This window comes from Fusarium flagelliforme (genome assembly GCF_020744385.1).
Source record: "Fusarium flagelliforme strain FIESC 12 MPI-CAGE-AA-0113 chromosome Unknown B0J16scaffold_3, whole genome shotgun sequence".
Lineage (NCBI taxonomy): Eukaryota > Fungi > Ascomycota > Sordariomycetes > Hypocreales > Nectriaceae > Fusarium > Fusarium flagelliforme.
Genome location: NW_025763505.1, coordinates 5,175,805 through 5,199,843, shown reverse-complemented (window position 1 = coordinate 5,199,843; position 24,039 = coordinate 5,175,805). Strand labels below are relative to the sequence as shown.

At 48.3% G+C, this 24,039-nt stretch overlaps 8 protein-coding genes across 8 annotated transcripts; 5 read left to right on the top strand and 3 right to left on the bottom strand.

The window, feature by feature from the left end:
* The first annotated feature begins 114 nt into the window (after positions 1-114).
* On the top strand, positions 115-5,907 carry B0J16DRAFT_339963 (proteasome stabiliser-domain-containing protein). The gene has a single exon (XM_046127611.1). The coding sequence runs from the start codon at positions 354-356 to the stop codon at positions 5,841-5,843; it is 5,490 nt and encodes a 1,829-aa protein (XP_045985538.1). The 5' UTR covers positions 115-353; the 3' UTR covers positions 5,844-5,907.
* Positions 5,908-10,781: 4,874 nt separating this feature from the next.
* B0J16DRAFT_118089 (uncharacterized protein) lies at positions 10,782-11,864 on the top strand. The gene is made up of 3 exons (XM_046121572.1): positions 10,782-11,166; positions 11,581-11,670; positions 11,770-11,864. Exons 1-2 carry the CDS (start codon positions 10,876-10,878, stop codon positions 11,647-11,649), a joined length of 360 nt encoding a protein of 119 aa, XP_045985537.1. The 5' UTR covers positions 10,782-10,875; the 3' UTR covers positions 11,650-11,670; positions 11,770-11,864.
* Positions 11,776-13,131, top strand: B0J16DRAFT_319253 (uncharacterized protein; the record flags this gene model as incomplete). The annotated part of the gene is made up of 3 exons (XM_046125506.1): positions 11,776-11,930; positions 11,980-12,228; positions 12,276-13,131. 3 exons carry the CDS (start codon positions 11,776-11,778, stop codon positions 13,129-13,131), a joined length of 1,260 nt encoding a protein of 419 aa, XP_045985536.1.
* A 1,053-nt stretch (positions 13,132-14,184) lies between these two features.
* Positions 14,185-15,221, top strand: B0J16DRAFT_383490 (uncharacterized protein; the record flags this gene model as incomplete). The annotated part of the gene is made up of 2 exons (XM_046131339.1): positions 14,185-14,262; positions 14,313-15,221. 2 exons carry the CDS (start codon positions 14,185-14,187, stop codon positions 15,219-15,221), a joined length of 987 nt encoding a protein of 328 aa, XP_045985535.1.
* A 216-nt stretch (positions 15,222-15,437) lies between these two features.
* Positions 15,438-15,999, bottom strand: B0J16DRAFT_371433 (uncharacterized protein; the record flags this gene model as incomplete). The annotated part of the gene is made up of 3 exons (XM_046130408.1): positions 15,438-15,640; positions 15,691-15,896; positions 15,974-15,999. 3 exons carry the CDS (start codon positions 15,997-15,999, stop codon positions 15,549-15,551), a joined length of 324 nt encoding a protein of 107 aa, XP_045985534.1. The 3' UTR covers positions 15,438-15,548.
* A 702-nt stretch (positions 16,000-16,701) lies between these two features.
* On the top strand, positions 16,702-17,879 carry B0J16DRAFT_319250 (uncharacterized protein; the record flags this gene model as incomplete). The annotated part of the gene is made up of 4 exons (XM_046125505.1): positions 16,702-16,720; positions 16,773-17,028; positions 17,073-17,426; positions 17,480-17,879. The coding sequence occupies 4 exons, from the start codon at positions 16,702-16,704 to the stop codon at positions 17,877-17,879; spliced, it is 1,029 nt and encodes a 342-aa protein (XP_045985533.1).
* A 1,048-nt stretch (positions 17,880-18,927) lies between these two features.
* On the bottom strand, positions 18,928-21,066 carry B0J16DRAFT_118054 (uncharacterized protein). Its single transcript, XM_046121570.1, has 2 exons — positions 19,176-21,066; positions 18,928-19,123 (listed from the first exon to the last, which is right to left on the bottom strand). The coding sequence occupies exons 1-2, from the start codon at positions 20,849-20,851 to the stop codon at positions 18,988-18,990; spliced, it is 1,812 nt and encodes a 603-aa protein (XP_045985532.1). The 5' UTR covers positions 20,852-21,066; the 3' UTR covers positions 18,928-18,987.
* A 415-nt stretch (positions 21,067-21,481) lies between these two features.
* Positions 21,482-23,551, bottom strand: B0J16DRAFT_339952 (fungal-specific transcription factor domain-containing protein). Its single transcript, XM_046127610.1, has one exon. The coding sequence runs from the start codon at positions 23,502-23,504 to the stop codon at positions 21,543-21,545; it is 1,962 nt and encodes a 653-aa protein (XP_045985531.1). The 5' UTR covers positions 23,505-23,551; the 3' UTR covers positions 21,482-21,542.
* Positions 23,552-24,039: the final 488 nt, after the last annotated feature.

Here is a 24,039-nt window from a genome sequence, read left to right as displayed (position 1 = left end):
CAAAGGGTTTACCAAAAGGAGGCTACAAGAGAGTACTGGGCAAGCTTGAAATAACTAGAAATATAGGAACAAACATTAGATCTGTAATCTTGATCACATCTTGCTTCGAGGGAAGGAGAATCGTGAAGCTCTTCAATTGTACAATTTGACACGTGACACTGCCAGTCAGCTTAGTCATGATTCTAGTCGTCACGATGGTTGACTTGCGACCTGCCTCTAAACAGCTATCAGCTAGCAGGTGCTTCGTCATTTGAGCTGCCTACGACCACCAAATAAATCGCATCCCTGAATTTACATAGACCTTCATCTGCATTTCCTTCTTGCTTTTGTTCATTATTCGCATACTCTCAATCATGGCGGCGCCATCATCGAAAGAAAGAGAGCTCCAGCTTTTAGATAGTGTGGAACTCAAGATCCTGGGTGTTGCCAATAAGGAGAAGAAGCTACACGAATTGTTGCAACGATATCTTCCGCCTGTCATTGTCAAGGCTGCTAGCGAACATGCTCAGGTTCGAGCTAAAGTCGTCCAGATCTTCTCCAGACTAAAGACATTTATTCAACCGCCAGAGGTCATCCTACCTGTCGGTGCCCTTCTTGACCAATACAAGTCAAATGACTCCCCACTAGTCAAACAGCTTGATATCTCAGGGATCCAACACAGTATAGAGCGTTTGGATGACTATGAACGAAGAGAGCTTATCCCCAAAGCTTTAGCTGGTTTCTCCAAGGACAAAGGGCTTGCCCGAGCTGGACCTTTCTTCAACATCATTCTTCGACTTCTTCTGGATGCCCGGATACCACCAAGAGGCAGCAAAGATGACACCGAATACCGACAAGTGATCGGACTCTCTGATGAAGCTGATGCAAAATTCCTTGCCAATCTTATTAGCATCTTCCTACGACTACGGAACCCTACGCAAAGCCAGAACTGGACTACGGCAAACCCGACTCTAACCAAATCCGAGCTCGAGTCGCTCGCCGTGGAGAGTCCAGAGTCGCAAAAGGTCTTTGAGAGAATGGCAGAGCTAAAACTCAAGCTCGTTGCCTTACTCGCAAGTGGCGCTTTCACCGACGAGGAAAAGTTCCTACCCGCGCTTTATGCTGCCTCAAGTTTCGACAACAGGCTAGTGTCTGCTGCTGAGGAAGTCTTGAAGCGAAGTTCCGTCTCCATGGAGGATAAGACTCTTGTCAAGCGTCTGTTTCATGCTCACTCGATACTACCATCGACATACCGAACTCGTATTCTCAACATGCTCTCAAAATCCACAATCTCAGCAACTATGTCTGACGACATTATGAATGTTGTCAAGCTCAACTTCTCGACTCCAGATGAAGCCTCAGACCAGTTTTCACTGAGCTTACTACCGAAAAGTGCATTGGAACAAACCAAACTCCACACTGCTGCGTTCCAATACCTTGCTTGGGTAGCTCGTGTTGGGCCTTCACAAGAAGGATTTGACATTGCTGTTCCTCTAATCGACACCATGAGCGGCTTCATCGAGGGACACGGCTGGCCTATTCCTGAGAGGACATCACACGACGATATTGCACTTCGATCTAAAGCATACGAGACAATTGGTGTACTGGCGAGAAGCGCCAATATGCCTGTCGAAAGGCGACTGAAACTTGCCGGATGGCTCTTCAAGTCTTTGTCCCAAGATCCTACCAACGACGCTGTTGTTAACATCGATGGTGCCCTTTCTAGCTTGACCACCAACATTCCAGCTACTGCAGGCAGTGAGTCTGGAGAATTGAAGACAATGTTGCTCACATACATGTCTCTTCCCGACGAGCCACCTGTTATCAGGAGTACCCGTCATGCTGTGGTCAAGTGGGTGAACCAGTGCCTTACCTTTTCCGATGTCCTTGGTCGTTGGATCGATATTTTGGCAATCGGAGCTCATCAAGACGAGAGAAGCGACGTTATCGAACAAGGCCATAAAGGTTTAGACCCTTGGACTTACCACGCACACGCCGAAGCCGACCCTGCCTTGCCGGACTGGATGGAAATGGTGGCCATCTTCTTTGGATCTCAGATCAAGCCAGAGACACATGCTGAAGCAGCTCCACCTGGTCTTAAATTCCATCATTCTGTGTTTGAGAACTTTGAGGGATCTCGAAAAGCTGCTTTCCCTGTTGCCTTGAAGTACTGCAAGCACATCATGTTCCTTACAGCTCTCAAGGACTTTGAGGTGCAACCTGATTGGATGCAGACCCTTGATGCCAGAGTCAAGACTGATATCAAGACCCGAGAGAAGATTCTTGCGTATTTGCACACTGTCGATAGTGCGTATGTTGTGTTCTACCTCAAGGCTTGTCTGGATGGAGCTTATCTCAAAGACTCCCCAATCACGGAGGAATGTCTGCGTTGCTTCGTTGATGTTGCCTCCCTTAGCCCTGGTGGTGCCCTGGGATACTTGACCGACTCTAGCGAGGGTCTCTTCCAGTTGATAAAGTCAAACAACAAAGAGATCCGATCACTAACAGCGCGAGCTATGGGTATCCTCGTGTCACATCTAGCAAATGACGCTACTACTATCAATAACTACCGTCAAACTTTGATTTCGTTCTATGAGAATGCTGAAAAGTTGGTTGGACCTGAACTCAACGCGGCAGAGGGAGGGCTACTAGCATACAGTTACGTGTGCTCACGCAGCGTCTACTATGGACAGCCAGTACCTGAAGATGTCTCCTATCCCCTGCACCTTCTCACAGGCGAGAACGTTGTCTCTTCTCTATATGATACTGCACTGGAGGCTTTTGCTCAGCTGTGGACTGCCGGTCTGGCTATTCCTCAACGCGAAGGAGACCATCCTCTGGAAACAATCGTCAGCAAGCTCGTCACCCAAGCGAAGAAAGGCAACGAGAAAGCGATTCTTGCGCTTGGGAGATTGGCCGCTGGACTGAGCGAAAGTGAAGAGACTGAAAAGGAGAGTGAAGATGGCTGGTCACATGGAATTATTGGCAATATTCTCAAAGAGCTGTTTGCCTTGCACGAGATCAAGCAAGTTGAGGTTCAATTCACTGTTGGAGATGCAATCACTGCGGCTCTGGCACGATGGGAATCCGATTACGTCAAATTGACTCTGGATGTCGAATCTCGCAGCTGTCTTCAGAAGCGCAATGGTTCTAGAGGAACACTTCTTACTGCTGTTCTCAACAAGATCTTCGCAGACTGCAAAGCCACAAAGCCATCGCTGCTCAAGGCTTCAGGTATCTGGCTGTTCTGTATCGTTCAGTACTGTTCCCATTTGGAAGAAGTGCAGTCAAGGCTACGTGAGATCCAGGCTTCTTTCATGAGACTTCTCAGTGCGCGTGACGAGCTCGTGCAAGAGACTGCCTCTCGTGGTTTGTCTTTGGTTTACGAACGTGGTGATGCGGATCTCAAGAGTGCCCTTGTCAAGGATCTTGTTTCTGCGTTTACAGGCACTGGCACTCAGCTCAAGGTTGACCAAGAGACAGAACTCTTTGAGCCTGGTGCACTCCCAACTGGTGAGGGCAGCTCAATTACTTCCTATAAGGACATCGTCAACCTTGCAAATGAAGTTGGTGATCAGAGACTTGTGTACAAGTTCATGTCGCTGGCTGCAAATGCTGCAACCTGGTCAACTCGTTCTGCGTTTGGTCGCTTCGGACTCAGCAACATCCTGTCAGAATCGGAAGTCGATCCAAAGCTGTACCCCAAGCTTTACCGTTACCGATTTGACCCCAACCAGAACGTCCAAAGGTCCATGGATGACATTTGGAAGGCACTTGTCACAGACACAGGCGCCGTTCTCAGCACGCACTTTGATGATATTTTAGAAGATCTGCTCAAGAGTATTCTGGGCCGAGAATGGCGTATGCGAGAAGCAAGTTGTGCAGCCATCTCTGAATTGATCCAGGGTCAACCATTCATCAAATATGAGAAGCGATACCGAGAGATTTGGACGTCAGCTCTGAAAGTCCTTGACGATGTAAAGGGCTCTGTCAGAGAAGCCGCCTTTAAACTTTGCAGAACTCTATCCAACACTCTTGTTCGTCAACTTGAAGAGGGAACAAGTGGATCTGCTGCTCAGGGGATGATGAAAGAAGCTCTTCCATTCCTTCTTTCTGATAAGGGTATTGAAAGCTCGGCCAAGGAAGTTCAAGCCTTTGCAGCTATTACTGTCATTGAGCTTACCAAAAAGGGCGGCAAGGCTCTCCGGCCATTTATCCCAGATATGGTACCCCAACTCCTGGGTTTGTTGAGTTCCATCGAACCCGAGCAGATCAATTGGCACTACCAACGAGCTGGAGAAGATAGCCGGGATCAAATCGACAAGATCCGATCACAAATGGTCAACCGATCACCCATTTCCGAGGCTATTGAGAACTCACTTCGCTTTATTGATGCAAATGTCATGGCTGAATTGGCACCTCGATTGGAAAACACCATCAAGACCGCTATTGGTATGCCAACAAAGATTGGGTGCAGCAGAGTTCTTACAACACTGTTTACACGCCATACAAACGACGTCAAAGGTGTCAGCAACAAGTTCCTGCAGATTATGGAGAAGCAGACTATGGACAAGAACGACGAAGTCAGCCAAGCATATGCTCGTGCTACTGCATACATGCTGAGAGCTGCATCAGACTCAGCCAAGACTCGTTTCTGCAAAAAATTCATTGATATGTACTTTGTAGCAGAGGAAGAGACACGTCGTCAGAAGACTGCAGATGTGATCGTGGCGTTGGCCAAGATCTCGCCTGATCATTTCACTGCACTCGAAACTCAGCTGCTGCCCTTCTCCTATCTAGGTTCTCACGATACCGATGAGTATACTGCCAAGGTGTTCAAGGAAGTGTGGGAACAGCACGCTGGAAGTAGCCGTACCGTTGTTCGGTATGTCCCAGAGATTGTGTCCCTCGTGGAAAGATGTCTGGACACTGCGCAATGGGCTCTCCGACATGGCGGAGCATTCACAGTAGCTGCAATGGTATCTGATGTCGCAAGCGCAAGCGACGCCAGTGGTCAAATCAGCGATGCCAACTTGGCCAAGATCTGGCCAGCGTTTGAGAAGACACTGGCTCTGAAGACGTTTGAAGGCAAAGAGAAGCTCCTCGACTCTTATCCTCAATTTGTCGAGAAGGGCCGTAGCCTCTGGTCTTCAGACTCCAAGATTGCTGCGCAGATGGAAAAGATTGCTCTTAGAGAGGCGAAGCGCAACAATGATGAGTACCGTGTTCATGCATTCACCTGTCTCTGGAAATTTGCAAAGGCTCGCGATGATCTAGACATGCTCGACAAGATCACAGAAGTTGTAACACCCTACCTTGATGAGTTGAAGGGCGAAGATGACAACGAGGACAAGATGGATATCGATTCAAAGGATCATGCCAAGAAGGAGCAGCTTGCAGAAAAGACTGCATCCAATGGCTTTGAAGCTATCGCTCGAGGATACAACCGCACAACCATCAAGCAGGATTCTCTTGCAATCCTGACAAAGATCATCAACATCCTCAAACCGTACCTCGAAAGCCCCAACTTTGTTTCAATCAAACGACAAGTCTGGTACGAGTGCGTTCGTGATCTCATGGACGATGCCAAGTCTCCTTCAAAGCAGCAGAACGACGAAGGAGCCGTAGCATTGACTTATCTTTTGAGTCTCGATATCGACTTGGTTGATACTGGTACTGAATCACAGAGAGTCATGAGGGCTAAGGCTGTGGGTGCTTTATTCAAGGCTAAGGCGAGAGGTGTGTTTGGTCAGAGTGGCCCTGATGGGGCTCAGTTGAAGGGTATGGTGAGCAAGGCTTTGGAAGCTGAGAGGTCGCTGGAGGTGCAGAGGGTGTTGAGAGATATCCTCGTTGAGATGGAATAAGCAGTTCATAGAGTATAATGACGATAGAGGAGAATTTACTTTTTCACAATGTGTTTTACTACTGGTCATGAAGCGGTATACTACACCATGTTTCCGAGATCTCAATCCACAATGTTCATAATGTTCTCATCATGCCACATGTCTCACGAACATCTTACGACTATTCAAACCTGTATCACAACCTACCTTTCACTCAAGCCTAAACAATGTAAATGCAGTACAACAACTGCTCAACGTTACATATCCCAATCAAGCCTAAACAAACCCAATCCGTCCTCATTCTCGTCAAGCTGAAACAAAAGTAGACGATTCAAGCGACACAGAAAAAGTCAGTATCCTCCACAGTTTGTCACTGCTCAGTACTTAAGAGTCGCCGGATCGGATGTTGAGCTCGGCCGGAAACGTCGGTGTTTTTGAGATCCAGTGTGACGGAGTGCATGGTAAAGTCGCCGAGTGCTGGAGTCAATTCAATCGCATACAACTGTGTCTTCCGTTCTTATCTAGCCCTTGAATGCCAAGTTGGAAAATCGATATTATTGGTAGAAAACTGTGACCAACATTTTGTCTACAAAGTGGAAAAGACAAGGATGGCAGTAGTTGATGCCCCGCACCGATATTGGCACGCCGAGCAATCAAGATCGCAGCGATGCTACTGTACCGAACAGAAAAGGCACGATGATGCCAGTCTTGTGTCATGAACAAGAAACTCTCTGCCGCTCCAAGCTACTGATGAAGAACCAGTCAAAAGTCACGATAGTCAGCATCTCACGATTCAATCCTTTGTTCAGAGTCGCAGTGGGGAAGAAGCATCGGGTTTTCTAAGCCGCAATTTGCGTCACCAGTCCGCTGCTGGGTTTCCCACGAGGGTTGCAAGGTGGGATGGACGATCTGCAAGTAGCAACCAGGCCCCCGGTCCCAAAATTGATGAATGCGGTTAAAGGGGAAGCACCAGAAGCATTATAAATTCGCGAAGCCGTTATGTAACGCCGAGGATGGGTCTTTTCAAGTAAAAGTATCGTGAGGACAAAATTCAAGCACATTGTCTTGAACATAACTTGGCTCTCATCCAAGCAATTGCAATTCCTTGAGGACAGTTTGTATGATGCACTGTATCTGCAAGTGGTCTGACCGATCTTATTGGACATGCTAGTCCTCGGAAGTTCACCAGTCATCATCAAGGTTAAAGATGCTTTGTCTTGCAGAGCGATGTCGCATGGTGGATGTCAGAAATATCTTTGGTGTGCAAAGCGATCCACCAGCACGATGCCCGGAGGCCTGGAAAAACCTCCCATTTGTTAATAATCCAATTGGAATAACGACGGCGTGCTGCAGTGGCACACTTCAGTCGAGACGGTTCCAATTCCCATGTGGTGATGGTGACCTCAGTACAAAGTGGGCTTGGTGCTTTGAAAGTGACGATAACATCGAAGCGTGAGCAATTCAAGCTGGAACTTTTTGCGAATGAAGCGAGGAAAACCGACACGCTATCACAAAGTTGGTTCAACCCTGGTGCGGTCTTGATAGGGTTTTCTGTCTTGGCGCGGCAGGAGACCGAGATCTTGCTGGAACAGGGCATTTTGGCATGGGGTTTTGTAGCGCCACGCTCTAGCTTTGAGTTGACACTTCTCAGAGGAGGGTTTACCACCAAGAACAATCAGCACCCATGATCGATCCCAAATAGGTCAGGCAGTTCAGTTGAGAGTTATCCCCGCTGACTGGAAGAATGGCAAGGCCATTTGACAAAGGACACTTGGCTTTGCAAGGTAATGCTAACCGACATGTTGATGCATTGGCTTGCATCGAATGATCCTTGATAGTCGAGGAATGGACCATCAAATGAGCGTTCCGTTGGATGTTCCTGTAATTCAAAATCACGACCGAGCTTGTGCTGTAACTACTGGTAAGCTGCCAGTTGTCAGGCGTCTCTGAGACCATGTCGCAGCCCTTCGTTTCGGCGTTGCTATTCTGAGCTCGCTTGTCGCACGTAGCTATGACGAGCATACATGAGGCTTGTTAAGGGATTGAGATTCTGGGGTTGACTGGTGATTTTCAGGGCTTGCAAGCATTTCCATATTGAGTTGATTGGCGTCCACTTAACAAGCCCGGAGATATTCAGATAAATGAGAGGTTGAAACATTGTCGCTCCTGGGTGCGCCGTGCATTTGTGATATGTTCGCGCTTCATTCGGCTAACAGGATAGACGCAAATGGGATGCTGTTCGTCGGTGAAACCAGCAAGCGAGGTGATGACCGCTCCCTTCATTCCTTGTTCAAGATTGACCGAATGCCATTGCATTGACTCAATCGTGCCAAACATTGCTTCTCATGTTGTCCTTCCGACGAGTCAAAGCCCTTGTTATCAACAGCGATCATTTTCATCTCCCTGCACTCAGCTCTGATCGTATATCACCAGCCTGCCGACGTTCGTCTACAGTGCCGCACTTAGATCGGGTTGCTTTCCAGGCCATCGACCCTCCAGATGCCCTATGATTTCATGATCCACCTCCAGCAGGGCTGTTTTCACAGGGGTGATGTTGCTGGTTCGTCTCGTCAGGTCGTCCTGTTTTCAGCGCCCAGCATCCACTGTTCACTGTCCAGCTTCCAGTCCAAACGGTGCCCAGTTGTACTTGGGCACTAGACCTGAGATAGCGGCACGCCCGCCGTCAAGGATAGCCCTGGTTGCGGAGAGCCACAAAAAGCCTTTTTCAGCACGCCAGGTACCCAAGCATGGCTGAACTTGGTCGGACAGCGGTACTTGTCAGTAGACTACCATAATTAACAACCGAGCATTATCAGTGGCCAACAAAGCCATTGTAGCCTCGAGTATCGAGGACCGAGCTCTGGTATTGTTTCGTAAAAACACTTTGACCATCGCTATCGCCGCAGCAAGTCCGTTAATTGTCTGCATCACGATGATCATGAAGCTGCTAAACCAAAATGCCGATACTGTGCGTAAGAGTTGAACCGCTAGGGCAAGGCCCACAGCTCTTGTCGTTGCGTTCTTGTTCTCCTCCCTTCCATTCACTCCACATAGCGACACACACTTCTTTCAAGCCACACCCACTCTTAATGGCTCCGGCTCTCAACTTCCAATCGAAAGGTATTTCGATGTTGTGCGTTGCTTCTCCAAAAGCCCTCCCCCTCCTGTTGAGTAGTGCCTCCTGTTAAGTAGGCGTAGAGAACTTCCCCTCCCATATCTCAACTCTGCTGTGAATTGCTTCTGACCACCGTCTTCATCGTGATTGATATCGTTTGTTCTTGTCTTGAACGCTTTGTGTCACGGAGTGTCCGTTACTGCGCCTGCTTGCCCAGGTCCACGCTACTGTTACCATCATCTCATCTGGATTCCGTGCACCTGCAGCCGCTCCGTCACTCTTCAGTGACTTCACAGCGTCATTCGTCCATTGAGGTGTTTCAGTACCACCCTTAGCAAGTCCACACCAAGATCCAAGATCCCCTTGTCAGCGGATACGGCAGCCCACACCCCCTGGTAGACAATTTTCCCCTACCGGTACCCTCGTCCCCGCGTGCCCCGATTGTTCCCAAGACCAAGACCCAAACAAGGCAAGGTTAAGAAAAAAAAGCTCGTCTTTTTTCTTCTACCCTCTCCCGCATTACGACTCATCCCACGACTCTCTTTCTGTTTCCCCTCATCCATCTTTGTTCACATCACGGTTTTCACGGCTTTTCCCTTGCGCGTGTTTCGGAAATTTGGCTGTGACAGTTACTGTTGTTTTTGTTGGCGCCTAAAAGTGAGTGAGTTTTCTTTGAAGTTCTTTGTCTTTTTCGATTTCGTCCATGTCTTTTGGTACTCGTGGTTGGTGGGAGGTTTGTGGGATCTTGAGCCGGACATCAGCGTCACGACATTGCGCGCGAACACCAACGATATAATTGAACTTCGAAACAACAACCGATATTCAGGCAGACGAGTTCTGCTTTGAATTGAGATTTTATTCCGATGGTCCGTAAAATAAGTACAACCCTGTACTGCCGGTCGCATCTGTCATCTGTCTCGATCATTGCGCCACGAAGTCTCGATAAAACCGAACGACAATACCCAACTGATGTCAGCATGACGTTCTGTCATTTGCTGAAGAAAAATCATCATAATCCCAACAAAACTCGATTGTTCGAATCCGCCACTACCTATCTTCGATCAGTATGCTCGATATGCAGAACAAACTTGTGGTGGCAGCCCGTGTCGCAAAAGACATTGTATGGGCGACGAATGGAGAGGTCGAGCGGGATATTTGAGATTGTCGAGGAATCAGTTATGACGATGGGATAGAGTCCAATGGCTGCGGAAATCAAGGCCAATGGATGGATTGGCACGTCCCAAACCCCCACCTTCGGTCGGAGGATCCAAGCCATGAACTTTCCTGGGCAACAGGCAATGGAACTGCCACGAGGCGATGTCTGGCATGTGAATACCGGTCCGAAGGGAGAAGAGGCCGAATGCTGGAAACCACGAATTGCCCAAACTGGACCACGAGAATCCGGAATACGGACCACGACAGACTGGATATGGAGAGGCTCGAGTAGATTGCTGACAGAAATCCAGGTTAAGCTCATTTCGGGAACGTTTGTAGCTATCTTACCACATTCCTTTGGAATCTTTGGTAAAGCACCTTTCCCGTGAGAACGACGATTCGGCGTTTCGCATCCCCTATCACTATCCTCAAAAGCATTTCATTGCTTGTATCGGCGTGACGGCGTCTTAGAGACTTGATTCGCATCTGTACGGATACTTTTCGAAGTGTTGTCGTTTCCTCTCGGTTTGGCAGATTCATATTTTAAGGACTAGACTCGGCGTGAAGGTACGGCTCGGCATCGGTATCGGTCCTGTGTTGAATCTAACATTAATTCTTCAGGTCTTACGATCCAAATAGCGACTTACTTCGTTGTGCTTTCGGTACTCGATTCTCTTGACGGTAAGTGCCAATTGCGATGCCCCTCATTGCCCCGCCATCGATCGCTTTTCGGTCAGCGCACTCTTGTGGCCGAGTTTGCCATGCGATCATAATAACGATGCAATGCGAACCCAATTGATCGAAGTTTGCGAAAATAAAATTTCCCTTCTGATAGTGGTGGAGAATTTCGGGGGGGTGACCAGAGAGGGTTCTTGCCTTGCCAGGCACCTGCCTTTTCACTTTAAAAAGTGCAGGCACGCTCGACCTTCCCAAACCTCCACCACTTCCCTCCCACTCTGCCAAATTTCCAACTTTCTTTTGCTTCACAATCTTTCATGCGGCGCGTTTGTGCTGACATTTAGTTTGCTAGCACTCCTACGACTTGTTTACGACGTGTACGAGTTACTCTTCACGGTAAGTTGATCCATCACATGATTCCTCTCCCAAAATCGCCCGCCCGAAGCAAGCAGGTGCTGGAATCTTGCTTCGCCGTCAACGATTCACCATCGGACCTCTGGCCATTGTTCCACTTCTGGATGGATGGACGTCATTCGAGGATCTTTCTGACTGAGGACTCTGGCCTTTGATTCACCGACGACTCGACCTCTGGATACCCCTGGTCCAATCACTACAAACTTTCAGTGGCATTGTTCTCAACTCTGATTGTCTGCGCCTGATATATGCTTTATGCTTTATGCTCTGTAGTCACAGTCACTGTCACGTTGTTTTCTGCCCTCGGTTTTCTTTTCCACAACATCACTCCCATTGTTTTATACATCTGCTTTCAACAATCATTCGTCAATACCAGTCGCTAACTCGCTATTGCAGTCTTCTTTTTTTGTTGCTCCGCTCTGTCAAGCTCTGCAGCATTTCGCTCTTCGTATTTTGAACATTTAAGCTGTTGCTTCGTTCCCATCGGTACGTCCTCGAAACACCCTTCGTTTGCTACGTCGAGTCACCCCTCGCGATAGCCCCTCTCCCCGATTTTATGTTTGCACAAATGCTTACTCTACGCAGCTCGTCATGGATATGAACCCTGGCTTCGCTGGCGTCCCTGCCAACAACGGTGCCCCGTCTGGCCCTATGGCCTTCTCTAACGGCACTCCTCCTGCCCCTGACATGGGTCAAGTTGCCCCTCCTCCTGGAGCCGGTCCCGACTCTCCCAAAACCACCCTGTGGTAAGTTACGACGTCCGCCGAAACATTACTGTGATACTGACTCTTGCAGGATGGGTGAGCTTGAACCTTGGATGGACGAGAACTTTATCAAGGGAGTTTTCTTGTCTGCGGCTCATGAAAGTGTGAACGTTAAGGTCATCCGCGACAAGAACTCTGGTAATGCCGGATACTGCTTCGTCGAGTTCGCCAGCCCTGAGTCTGCTACCAAGGCCCTCGGCATGAACGGTCAGCCCGTGCCTAACAGCTCTCGCTCCTTCAAGCTCAACTGGGCCTCCGGCGGCGGTCTTGTCGACCGACGGTATGTGCCAACCCTACAATACAATTTTCACCTACTAACACATCCAGTGATGACCGCGGTCCCGAGTACAGCATCTTCGTCGGCGACCTTGGCCCCGAGGTCAACGAGTACGTCCTGGTTTCCCTCTTCCAGGCTCGCTTCCCCTCTTGCAAGTCTGCCAAGATCATGACCGATGCTATGAGCGGCCAGAGCCGAGGCTACGGTTTCGTCCGCTTCTCCGACGAGAACGACCAGCAGCGCGCTCTCGTCGAGATGCAGGGTGTTTACTGCGGCAACCGACCAATGCGCATCTCTACTGCTACTCCTAAGAACCGGGGCAACCACGGCTTTGGTGGTCAAGGACCCCACAACGGCAACCCCATGATGGCTGGTATGCCTCAGCAGCAGATGTGGAACGGTGGTGGTATGCAGGGTTTCCCTTACGGAGGATTCAACCCCGCTACCCAGATGAACCAGTTCACTGACCCCAACAACACCACCGTCTTCGTTGGAGGTCTTTCTGGCTACGTCACTGAGGATGAGCTTCGATCATTCTTCCAGGGCTTTGGTGAAATCACCTATGTCAAGATACCACCTGGCAAGGGATGCGGTTTCGTTCAATTTGTCCACCGCCACGCCGCCGAGATGGCTATCAACCAGATGCAGGGTTACCCCATCGGAAACTCCCGTGTCCGCCTCAGCTGGGGCCGATCTCAGAACAACTCCGGCGTCGGCACTCCTTACCGACCCGCGCCTCCTCCCCCTCACTACATGGGCATGCCTAGCCATGGTGGTCCCGGCAACTACGGTCCTCAGCACTTTGGCGGCCCCGCTCCTGGTCCTCAGGGACCTCCCGGACCCCCTGGTCCTCCCGGCCCCAACGGTCCTCCTCAGGTATGCTCCTTAGCCCATATGATCCGTTGATGTATTGACAAATTAGGAGTATTAAACCGATACTGCACGCAGTAATTTGACCACGATAACTCGTTGACGAAGGGGCTTTATACGAACAATCCCCCGGCACTTCTATTTCCTTGGACTCAATTATCTTGCCTTCTCGTGGGCTATCATGTCGAGCAGAATCTATCTGCTTTCCTTGGCAGTTTACGAGCGATACCCTTGCTTGCGATCTGGGTTATGACTTTAAGTTTTATGGCAGCTCAGGATTTCTACACGACACCACGCACACTCCATTTCCTTGGGTCTGAATCATGATTGGCGTTGGAGATCTTCGGTCCCCCCGGTGGATTGTCATCAATTCAATTCATTTAAGCTACTTGCCTGTACCCTCTGTGTTTACTTTAGTCACTCACTGCTTTTTCCTTTTGCTTTTGACTGTCTTTAACCGTTGCTCTGCGTGATTGTCACGCTACAAGTCCTGCTTTTCTTCCAAACGTCTCGTAGTCAATTCAAGCCTGGTATGTTGGCAATGGCTTCGTGCGCATTTCAGTGTTTATAGGAGGAACATTGCAGGCGTTTACCTGGTGTGGTGTGTTTGGGATTGATCTGTAAAAAGCGGTTAGGAAAAGAATGGTCTTGGCTACGATTGAGTGTTTCTGTTGAGGCGATGAGGAGTTTGGTCTGCAGATTTAGGGAGTCAGTTCAAAACAGACCGACCATTGCATTAAATATGATTGTCCCTGACTCGTGAAGCTCGCGTGACAACAAACGACACGTATGAATCCCCTCTTCTGACAGCTCAAGGTACAGCAACTAGCTCAACACCTCCGCATCTTGGACCTCCACATAATGGAGATCTGACGTAATTTGCTTCTCCGCGACAGCCCAGTCGAAATAGGGTTTCGAGATACTTGCGATGGCTATTGGGCGTCAGCCTTCAAGGTATCTTAGTGCTGGCTAATTATGCATGCAACATGATGCTTCATGACCTTTGAGTGGAACTCTATTTCAGAGTACTTTAAAGCTGTTGCTCCGCCTCCTCTTTTTCTCGAAACTCTCATCCCCTCATTGTTTAAAATGTCTTCTACTATTGATCTAAGTGCTTTCCCCACCGGAGCTCCCGCAGCTCCATCAGCTGAGATTCGTTACGCGGATGTAAGTTTAGTATCTCGTGATGCAAATGGCGGGCTGACTCGGTGTTATAGGTCGCTGTCACAGCAACTGCGAAAGAGTTCAAGGGCGTATACCGTGATGATAAACAGTACCACGAACCAGACTTTATCGTCACTCTCGACCGAGCCAAAGATGCGGGCGTTAGCAAGATCATGTTGACGGGCATGTCACTCTCCGACGTCTCTGAGAACGAAAGTATCTCGAAGCTGCGCCCTTCTCAGGCGTATTACACCATCGGCGTGCATCCTTATCATGCTTCTGAGCTTGATCAGGGTGGAAAGTCGTACCTTGCCGAGCTGGAGCAGAAAGTAAAAAACGCCCTGGCTCAAGACTCGCCACACATTGCGGCGTTTGGAGAGCTAGGTCTTGACTACGATAAGGAGGAGCATGCGTCCAAGGACGTGCAGAAGAAGGCTTTCACTGCTCAATTGGATCTATTTGTCAAGAACCAATGGGATCTCCCTCTTTTCTTGCACTGCCGCAACGCCTTTGACGATTTCGTCGAGATGATCACCCCATACATGGAGAAACTTCCCCGGGGCGGTTTAGTACACAGCTTCGTCGGAAGCACATCCCAGATGGAGAAGTTAGTATCCATGGGTCTAGGCGTGAGCGTCAACGGATTCAGTTTCCAGAGCACGGAAAGCCTGGAGATGGTATCCAAGATTCCTCTTGACTCTCTACAGCTCGAGACGGATGCGCCATGGGGTGAGTTGAAGGGTGAAGTAGTGAAGCAGTACTGCGCCAACGCGAGACCTTTACCTGCGTCTAAGAAGAGGGATAAGTGGGATCCTAAGTGTATGGTTAAGGAGAGGAATGAGAGTTGTACTATAGAGCGGGTTGCTTTGATTGTCGCCGGGTTGAAGGGCGTTGGTGTTGATGAAGTTGCTGAAGCGGCTTGGAAGAATAGCGTTAGGATGTTTGGACTTGGACGACGATAAATGTCCGTAAATATTACAGCTATATAATTGAAGCGATCGTAATCGCCAGTTCTGTTGACTCTAGAGTCTAGACCCGAGTTGATGCCCCGCGTGATGCCCTACCCTGCAATCCACTATAAGAGCTGGTTGGTAGCAGAAAGACGAGGCAAGTTCCTGTTACTATTGTTCAGTGTAAGTAAATCGATTACGACAAGTGATTGCAACATTCGATTTGGACTAGTGAGCATTTATTGAGACTGTCCTTTATACTATCCCCGTTCAACCACTCAGTCGCTGGTTCTTCATGAGGCCTTGATTAGGCTGTTTCCTAACCTGAGCACACGGAGCCTATTTGACATAAGGGCGGAGGCTCTCGAGAGTCTCAAAGTCCTTCTTGATGGGGGCCTTTCGACCCGCATGCTCTGCAAATATAGCGACACCTAAGACAAGTAAGTATTTACTCAGTAGAGTAACAAGATGGAGTACATACCTTCCAGGACGGAGATGAGATGTTTCTCAGCGCATTCCTGGAGAGTCCGAATGGCTTCTTTCTGGATGCGAATTGAACGGAACGCGATAGGTTTCTGTTCCTCCAAGATCTTCATCACGAGAAGAGTGAACGGATCGGTCTTGCAGTTGAAACGCTTTCCAGCCAGAGCAGCTTGTCTAGAACCCTTGGCCCATCCCTCTGGAAATCTGTTAGATATGTAAGGGAGAAGATAGAGAAATGTCTTACAGTGGGTGCCGTTCTTTCGAGCTGCCTGTGAGCGCACCCAGAAGTTGCCTTTCTAACTACCATGCTTGTCCTTGGCGATCAGGTTCTTGCGAAGAGCCTTTGTAAAGGTAGACTACGCTATGACGGCCTTTTGGGGCGCCATTGTAGATGAATGTAGCTCAAATATAAGCAGTATCGCTTAAGAGTTGATTTGTAGAGAAAGGCTTGGTAGAAAGAAGATCAAAGTGTAAAGAAACAGCAATGCGGTAGGCTGTGGTGTTGTTCTATCCTTGCTTATCAAGGGAATAATGTTGCAGGAGTCAAGATGTTACTGCAGAGTTAAGATTCAGAGGGATGAATTTATAGACAGAGGAACGGGGGTGCAGTATAGAGACTAACAGAGAGCAAGAGTTAAGCTGTGGTGGTCATTTATATCTTTGCTGTTCCAAGGAGTACCATTATGAGACTCTGAATCACTGCTACAATTGGACCAATCAAATCATCGGATCATGTCGATCTTGTCTCTTTCCGGCACTAGCGCCAGAATTTCTAGGCCTACCACTTACACGCTCTGCAGAACTACAAACCGTCTCCTCTGCCTCTACTCCTTTCTATAGAGCTTCCCAATATCCTCTATACAGTTAGATCCAGGCCTTATGAAGTTGTCTGTCTTCTTCTTACATATAACTACTGATCGGTTTGCCGAGTCCGCTTCTTGTTCATAAAGCCTCTCTTGCACCAGTCCTCGATACGAGTCTCTCACTACTCACTAGCAACTCTCTCAGAATGACTGGAAGACCACGAGGTAAGCCTCTACCTAACCCCCGTTGTGGTAATCACTTATACTAATCAATCAGGCCGCCCACCCGGTCCAGGAAAGAAACGTAAGAGTGAAGACGAGCTTTCAACAAACCGCCACACAAAGAAGGCCCGTGATCGCAAAGCATCCCTTTCGGAGGAGCAGTGGGCATACGAGAATGCCCGAAACAACTTCAACATGCAGTGGTCACGACTGAAGAAGAAGCTCTACCTGCGGGAGGACTACCAAAGTGCTGATGAGGCAACTCGAGCTACACTCGAAGACACAGCCTTCCAGGAGCATACCGCAAAGTAGTAAGTCATTGTATCATACTGGGTTACGAAGCTAATTGGAGCAGCACGTCACTTGGCAAGCACCCTGACCAGTTCAAGGTTGAAGCATCTTCTGTCACCATTGGCCACGCAGAGGATGATGACAATTCTGCTTGGGAAGACATTGAGGACCATGATTGGAATGACGAGCGTCAACTTGTCTCGACTGATCAGACGACTAACTTCGATGTTAAGGAGTCTGAAGTTGAGCTTGAATCAGCGGGAGAAATGGGAGAACTGAAACATGCCACTCGGTATGTAAAGGGGAAACTGGTTGATGCACTGGAATCACTCTGGGCCAAGTGCATTACCATCAAGCGACATCCTTCCTGGGTATCAGCTGGAGCCAAAGAATACCGTGCTGAGTGGAAACTCATCTTGTAAGTCAACTGTTGTAATCACTTGCTGTAACCATTTTACTGACAGTACATAGTAACAAGAAATTTCCTCGTTCTTCTGCATCCAGCATCTTCAGCCGAATCGAAATGTTCGTCTGGCTGATCACCAGACCCAAGAACCTCGAAGCCTCCGAACCCATCAACCGCTCATACATGGCGGGTGCACCGTCGGTGATTCAGATGATTCAGGAGATGCATTGTTCGGGTAGACGTACCGCGACGAGCTGGGACCATCGTCCTGGTATGCCCTGTCGGTGGGATAGAGCAAGCGTCAAACAATTCCGTCTCTTGAAAGCTTATGTCGGGCACTTCGATAACGAATGCCAAGACATGTTCCGTATCATCACTGGAACCATGGCGCTGAGGGAGCTTTCGGCAAAGGATGAGCCATGGCTGGCGTTGATGGATCTTGATCTGCTGGCTTCTGAAGGGTAGTAACTGGTAACGGGCGGTTTTTGGAACGGCAGGTGGGTAACAGAAGAAATGTCCCCTAAGGCCCAGGCTACTATAATAAAGTAGTCTAAGAGCTACTCTAAACTAGCATAAAGCGATCAATTTATTTCGTCTCTTATGACTTCAGCGACCAATTCTTCTGACACCCTGACGAACGGCACAAAGGCATAGCTATCATATCCGGGTCTACCCAAAGCCAACCATAAAGAGAATGACCTTAGAAAGACGCAAGTTAGATAGACACAGTGGGCATAGAAAGACAAGATTGTGTTCAGATAGAGGCTGTTGATAGGTGCGTAGAGTAGATGCCTAAAGCTTATGCCTTCTGTTATGCTCTCGTCAACGAAGCCTGCTGATACCCTGACTCTATGTTGTTTGTCCAAGCAGGTTCAACTTGTGATTGCAAGGCCTTTTTCTCATGTCTCTATACGGCTCTAAATTCTACCCCAATCCAAAAACCTGAAATATGGAATGGGCATAGTATAGAGAACGTCGAAAAAAAAAAAGAAGCTGAACAGTCTGAAGTGACAAAAATGCTAACTAGTCTAAATCGACTACTCAGACATTCTTTTAGTAATGTTTATAATTCGAACACATGAGCTCTACGACTACTCCAAGTACAAGCGAAGGCTCCTTGTCAGGAGTAAATATTACAAGTGATTTGAGTGCGTAGCCACTTGGCTGAAGACTATGCATGTTGTTACTAATCAGGGGGGCATGGAAGGGCGTGATTGTTTTTGTAATTTATGACATTCGAACACGAGCAAAAAGGAGAGTGGCGCAGTGGGTGATAGAAGTTTTAGGTTCGCAATTTTAGAAAGTTCCCTATGTTCTAGGACGGATTCCACTGTACCACTCTCCTTGATGGTATAGTATGTTATGTTAGTATATAAAGGGCAGACAGAAGACGAGATTAGGTTTGGATGAAGGTTGTTGATAGGTGTGGAGAGTAGATGCCTAAAGTTTGTACCTTCTTCGGCTAATGTTCGTGATACCCTCATGCCATGTTGTTGACTAAGTAGGCCGAATGCTCAAGTGTATTTGTTTGTATGAGTTCGAGTTGTATTGCAAAGCCTCTTTGCTCATGTCTCTAAATTCTTCCTCTATCCAAAAACGCCTTCGGCACATCAACGTACCGACTTCTCAAATACTCTCCAATACCTTTCCCTAGTCCATCAATTCTATCAGAAGAAGCAATACCACCATTCAGATTATCTAAGACTCGGCTATCCACACATATTAGCACTTTCCCAATAAAGAATTTGGGGATTCACTTACAAATGCACAGCGTTGATACCAGCAAACTCAACACGTTCAACTCGTCGATCAGGATTCATCTTGAACCAATCATCCCCAAATAACTGCTTCAACTTAGACACAGTCAAAAGGTTTCTCAACCAAGCATATTCATCGTCATGTCGAACGAAAAAGCCCACGTTCGAGTTATCGCCCTTGTCACCGGACCTTGCGTGCACGATACTGCCCAGTGGTGCATACTCGGTTGGACCAAAGCTGAGCATGTCCACCGGTCCATGAGTTTCTGTCGACGGTCGCACGATGGGATATTTTGCTGTTTGTATAGGAGGGGCGATGGGATATGTTTCTCCCGTACTCATCACAGCACGGTGCTCAATTGCTGAAACTGGCATCAGAGCGGGAAACATCTCCATGAAAGGCTTGGGAACCATGGTTCTAAAGTCCAAGTTCATGTGATATCCCGGATAACTCTGCATGCGAAGCGCATAAATAGGAACCTTGAACTTTGACGCATCGATATCCTCCTTCTTGCGAGCCTGCGCAAAAACACGGAGTGATACAGTACCTACTTGTTGAGAAGTGGGATTCTCAGCAGGCGTACCGTAAAGTTCAATGCTAAGCCGACTAAACTTGGAATCCTTGAACATATGCGCCAGTTGATTCTTCATCATGGCTGCCTTTTCAGCGACGTCGAGACCGTTGATATAAAAGGTTGCTTCTGCTTGAAACCCCCCTTTTGCAGCGACCATGACTTTTGCTGTTGGTGGAGGAGGAAGACCCTTGACACAAGATACAGAGACTCTATTCTCTGATTCTTGCTCGACACGAACGGATGAAAGGTCCGCCACAACATCTGGATTAAGGTAAAGATGGCCTTGAAGTTCGTAAAGAAGTTGTGCAGTGACAGTTTCTTTCGTAACACGTCCACCACCTTCTGCAGTTCTCCCGATAACACATCGTCCTTTCAAATCAATCTCAGCAATCGGAAATGCAATATCCACAAGCTCGGGCAAAAAGTCCTTGAAACCAGAGAAATTTGCACCGACAACATAAGGACCACACTCGATGAGATGAGCACCGAGTAAAGAACCGGCGAGTTCTTCGTACTGGTCTTCTCGCCAGCCGTGGTACCATGCTGCGGAGCCCATGACGGGAGAAGCATCTGTGCAGCGTCCACAGATGACGATTCTGGCGCCAGACCTCAAAGCTTGGACGATGCCCCAGCATCCGATGTACGCGGTTGCACAACAAGGATCAAAGCCCCAGTCTTCGAGCGTTTGTTCTGGATGATCTAGATGTGTAACTCTAACATCGCCCTTCATAACAGTCTCCGAAACATCATCGCCCAGAACCTTTGCAACAACGACATCCCCATACCCGCGCTCCTCACAAAGCTTTTTCACTTTCTCATAAAGCGCATCAGTGTTCAAGGCACCAGCATTTGTAACAACGCGAATATCACGCTGCATGATATCATCAAGACACTCGTCAAGCTGTTCATAGAAACCATTTTCGTAGCCGAGGCTGGGATCGACTTCTTGTTTTGTGATTGCGTTCCAGGCGATGTTCATCTCGGAGAGCCAGTCGCCTGTGATAACGTTTACGTTGCCTGTGCGGACCATGCGGGACATGGCGTGGGGATGGTCGCCTGTTGCGCCGGAGACATTTCCTATGCGGATTGGTGGTCTGTCTAACATGGCGGCGGTTGTGTTGATGATGTTGGTGAAGTGTGAGTGAGATTGGGTGAGGTGGGTGAAGTGAGATGAGGTGTATGGTTGAGGTGAGTGAGAATGAGAGGGGTCGTTAAGAGAGACAAGTTGTAGTTGTGATAAACACTTTCACCCTGTCGATCTTACTCCGAGATATTATCTCAGCAGTATCCGCTCATTCACAATGTATTCTCATGAGAATAGGTACAGTATCATGAGAAGTCATGTTTTGTGGATAACGGACTCGGCACCGAGTAACGATCCACTTACACTGGTTGGAGTAATTCGGTCTCGGTGACCGAGTCCACGAACCCCATTCTTGGCTCGGCAAATTATCCGTCACTACGTAGTTTCGGCGAACTGTAACTGTAGGGTGACAAGGCATCAGAAATGGTCACCGAAAGCCCAAGAGATGAAATAATGTGAGCATTTTAGACCTGTGTTTAGACTAATTTATTTTGATAGCCTAAAGTTTAGAAATCCCGACCATTGGGAACGGAGGAGAAGTGTGAGACATGGTTCATGCATCGCGTCTTAGTCATATGATCTCGCATATGCTAGATCATCCAGTGTAGGGTGAGTTTCCAGATGACACCTTGAGCGTATACACCATGATCAGACTCATATATAGTAATAATTATTTACAAAACTATTTACACTGCTTCTCATATCATATATACTAATAATACCTCTGCGTCTCATCCAAACCAAAAAACCACTCCTGCGATAACTGAGAAATAGCATCATTATGAAACTCATCCAACCCCAAACTCTGCAAATCTCCAAAACAGTCTCTAAACGTATTATCAACCGCCCCAAACGGCACAGAATCTACCACATTCAGTCCAGTCTGTGGTGTTGAAGCTTCCACTACATCTGCTACCACCGCATCAGACAGTCTGTCAAACAAATCCGAACAGTTCCTCGCTAAATCCCATCTCTCTGAAACCGCTACAAGAACCTTGGAGCAAGCTCGTGTATCGTTGACGACTTGGGATATTGTGGGTGTCGTATGTAACCTCGCTCGCTGAGTAGAAGGTTGGAAGTGGTGCCTCAGAGCAAAAATATAACTCAGTCCAGCTAGGAATACAGAATGCATAGTAATCCACGAATAATTCATCTTTCGCGATCGATGCAAACTGGCATACAGCAAAATCGCCTCCCGCGCTGAATCGTAAATATTCTGTAAAGCAAGACTATTCACACTCGCATCGTTCAGACAAGGCGACGGTCGGAAAAGCATCAGCATACCGTTATGATACAGCAGGCGATACCACTCTTCGCAGCGAAAACTGGACCCGCTGGCTGGTGAAGCAGCTGTCGCGTCGCTTTTAACCAGAGGAAGATTGCCTGTTTCTGTATGCCACTCTTGTAACTCCCTCGCCAGCGCCGTACGCATTTCCTCGTAGTTTACACTCGCAAAGGAAACATGTTTTGTACTTCGATGTAGCGCATTGATGATCTTCCCGCAGATAAGTCTGTAGCGCACAATATGAACAAAGACAGACGTCGCAGCGCGATACTGCGGTGTACCGTACGGCGCGGAGGATAAAGGACTGCTATCTTCTGGAAGTTCTTCCGTTGAACAAGGCGGAAGATCAACGTCTATATCCTCAAGTTGAAGAGCCAAAGGTCGTCCAAGGGCTAAACTCGTAACTCTGTCGAGCGCAACAAGACTCCAGAAACATCGACGTTTGGTCTCCATTTCTTCTTCAGCTTCATGTGCATACGTCGCAGCGCGATGGAGACCCATTTCCAGACAAGTCCTTGCTGCCACGCCGATGAGATGCCATACACTGGTGGTAGTGTTACTCGACGTCGTTCCCATCCTGTATTGACAGACGAGTAGCAGCGCTTGTAACCGTTCAATGCCATCTCGTGCAAGAACATCAGCTAATCTCGTCATGGCGCGATTATAATGAGTCTCCGCGTCGTAAACGCCATTCCAGTTAAACTTGTGTACTTGGGCCGTGCCTATCGCGAGGGTCATGTCGACGAAGAACGCATCAACGGGATCCTTTTCTCGGTCTTCGTACACGGCGTCTAGGGAACGGTAGAGCGATTTGGTGGAGAGGAAGGGATAGCATAGGTGATCGTGGCTGCAGTATGCTTTGATGAGTTCTGCTGCGAGGGTTTTGGGTGGTAAGCCTGATCCGGTCTGAGGAGTGAGGGATACCGATGGTTTCCATGATGTGTTGAGGGATGATGGGGCTTGAGGTCGTGATTGAAGAAGATTGGCGAGGAGGAGACCGGAGGTTGAACCGACGAAGTGATGGCCTCCTCCTGCGATGAGGGACATTTGGATGACTTCTTCAGCGACTTCTCCATCAAGGGGACTGTCACCATTCGTCGTAGCTCGCCCTTCGGTCTCTCTTTCTCTCTGGCTCCCCTCTCTTTCTTGTCGCCTCTCACCATCTCCCGGCCCCTCTGACCTTCTCAACTGAGCATTTAAACTCTCATTATCAGCCTGCAAATCCCTAATCCTCCTCTCCAACTTCTGAACAGTTCTTCGTCTCAGCTGATGTTCACTAACAGCATATTCACACTGCACGTCAGCTCGTTTGCAGGGGCCGCATTGGGGTTGGATTTTGTCGCAGCGGACTTTGCGACGGTGACATCTGTCGCATGCGTTTGAGGGCATTCGGAGGCCGAGGCCGAGAGGATGAAGCAGGAAAAGATGGGGATGGGGGAGAATGAATGGTTGAGTCGAGTGGTTTTTGCCCCCGCTTGATGGAGTTATGGGGAGTTATGGGTCTTTGCAGAGAGACTAAGCTTAATTGTTACTCTAATCCTGACTCGTGGGGTTGCAGTCTAGCACTTCCTTGTCTCTGGAGATATGATGTTTCTACGATCTATATTAATTGTACTATACTCTTGTAACTGTAATCTATTATCTAAACCTTATGATGAGATAATAAAGTAGTTAAAAAAGTAGTCTAAACTGTGATAAAGTGCTCATATAACTCGCATAATTATTTCATCTCTTATGATCTCAGTCAATTCATGACTCTAGTATATCGGCCAATTAGTCTAGATCTAATTCATCTATCTCTCGGTTACATTTATCCTATCCCCAACCACCATCTTCCCATCTCAATGGATCTAGTACTACCACAATGGCGTCTTGGCACTCAACTCGGTCAACGGCCCCGTCGCCGAAACAAGGATATTTCCAA

What these genes read in the sequence shown, in the direction of transcription:
- B0J16DRAFT_339952 (XM_046127610.1), bottom strand. Translation starts at nt 23,504, where the DNA reads ATGCCCTCAAACGCATGCGACAGATGTCACCGTCGCAAAGTCCGCTGC.
- B0J16DRAFT_118089 (XM_046121572.1), top strand. Translation starts at nt 10,876, where the DNA reads ATGCGAACCCAATTGATCGAAGTTTGCGAAAATAAAATTTCCCTTCTG. An exon ending in TGTACGAGTTACTCTTCACG is followed by an intron (nt 11,167 to 11,580) that starts GTAAGTTGATCC and finishes TCGCTATTGCAG; the next exon opens with TCTTCTTTTTTTGTTGCTCC.
- B0J16DRAFT_118054 (XM_046121570.1), bottom strand. Translation starts at nt 20,851, where the DNA reads ATGTTAGACAGACCACCAATCCGCATAGGAAATGTCTCCGGCGCAACA. An exon ending in GGTATCAACGCTGTGCATTT is followed by an intron (nt 19,124 to 19,175) that starts GTAAGTGAATCC and finishes ATGTGTGGATAG; the next exon opens with CCGAGTCTTAGATAATCTGA.
- B0J16DRAFT_339963 (XM_046127611.1), top strand. Translation starts at nt 354, where the DNA reads ATGGCGGCGCCATCATCGAAAGAAAGAGAGCTCCAGCTTTTAGATAGT.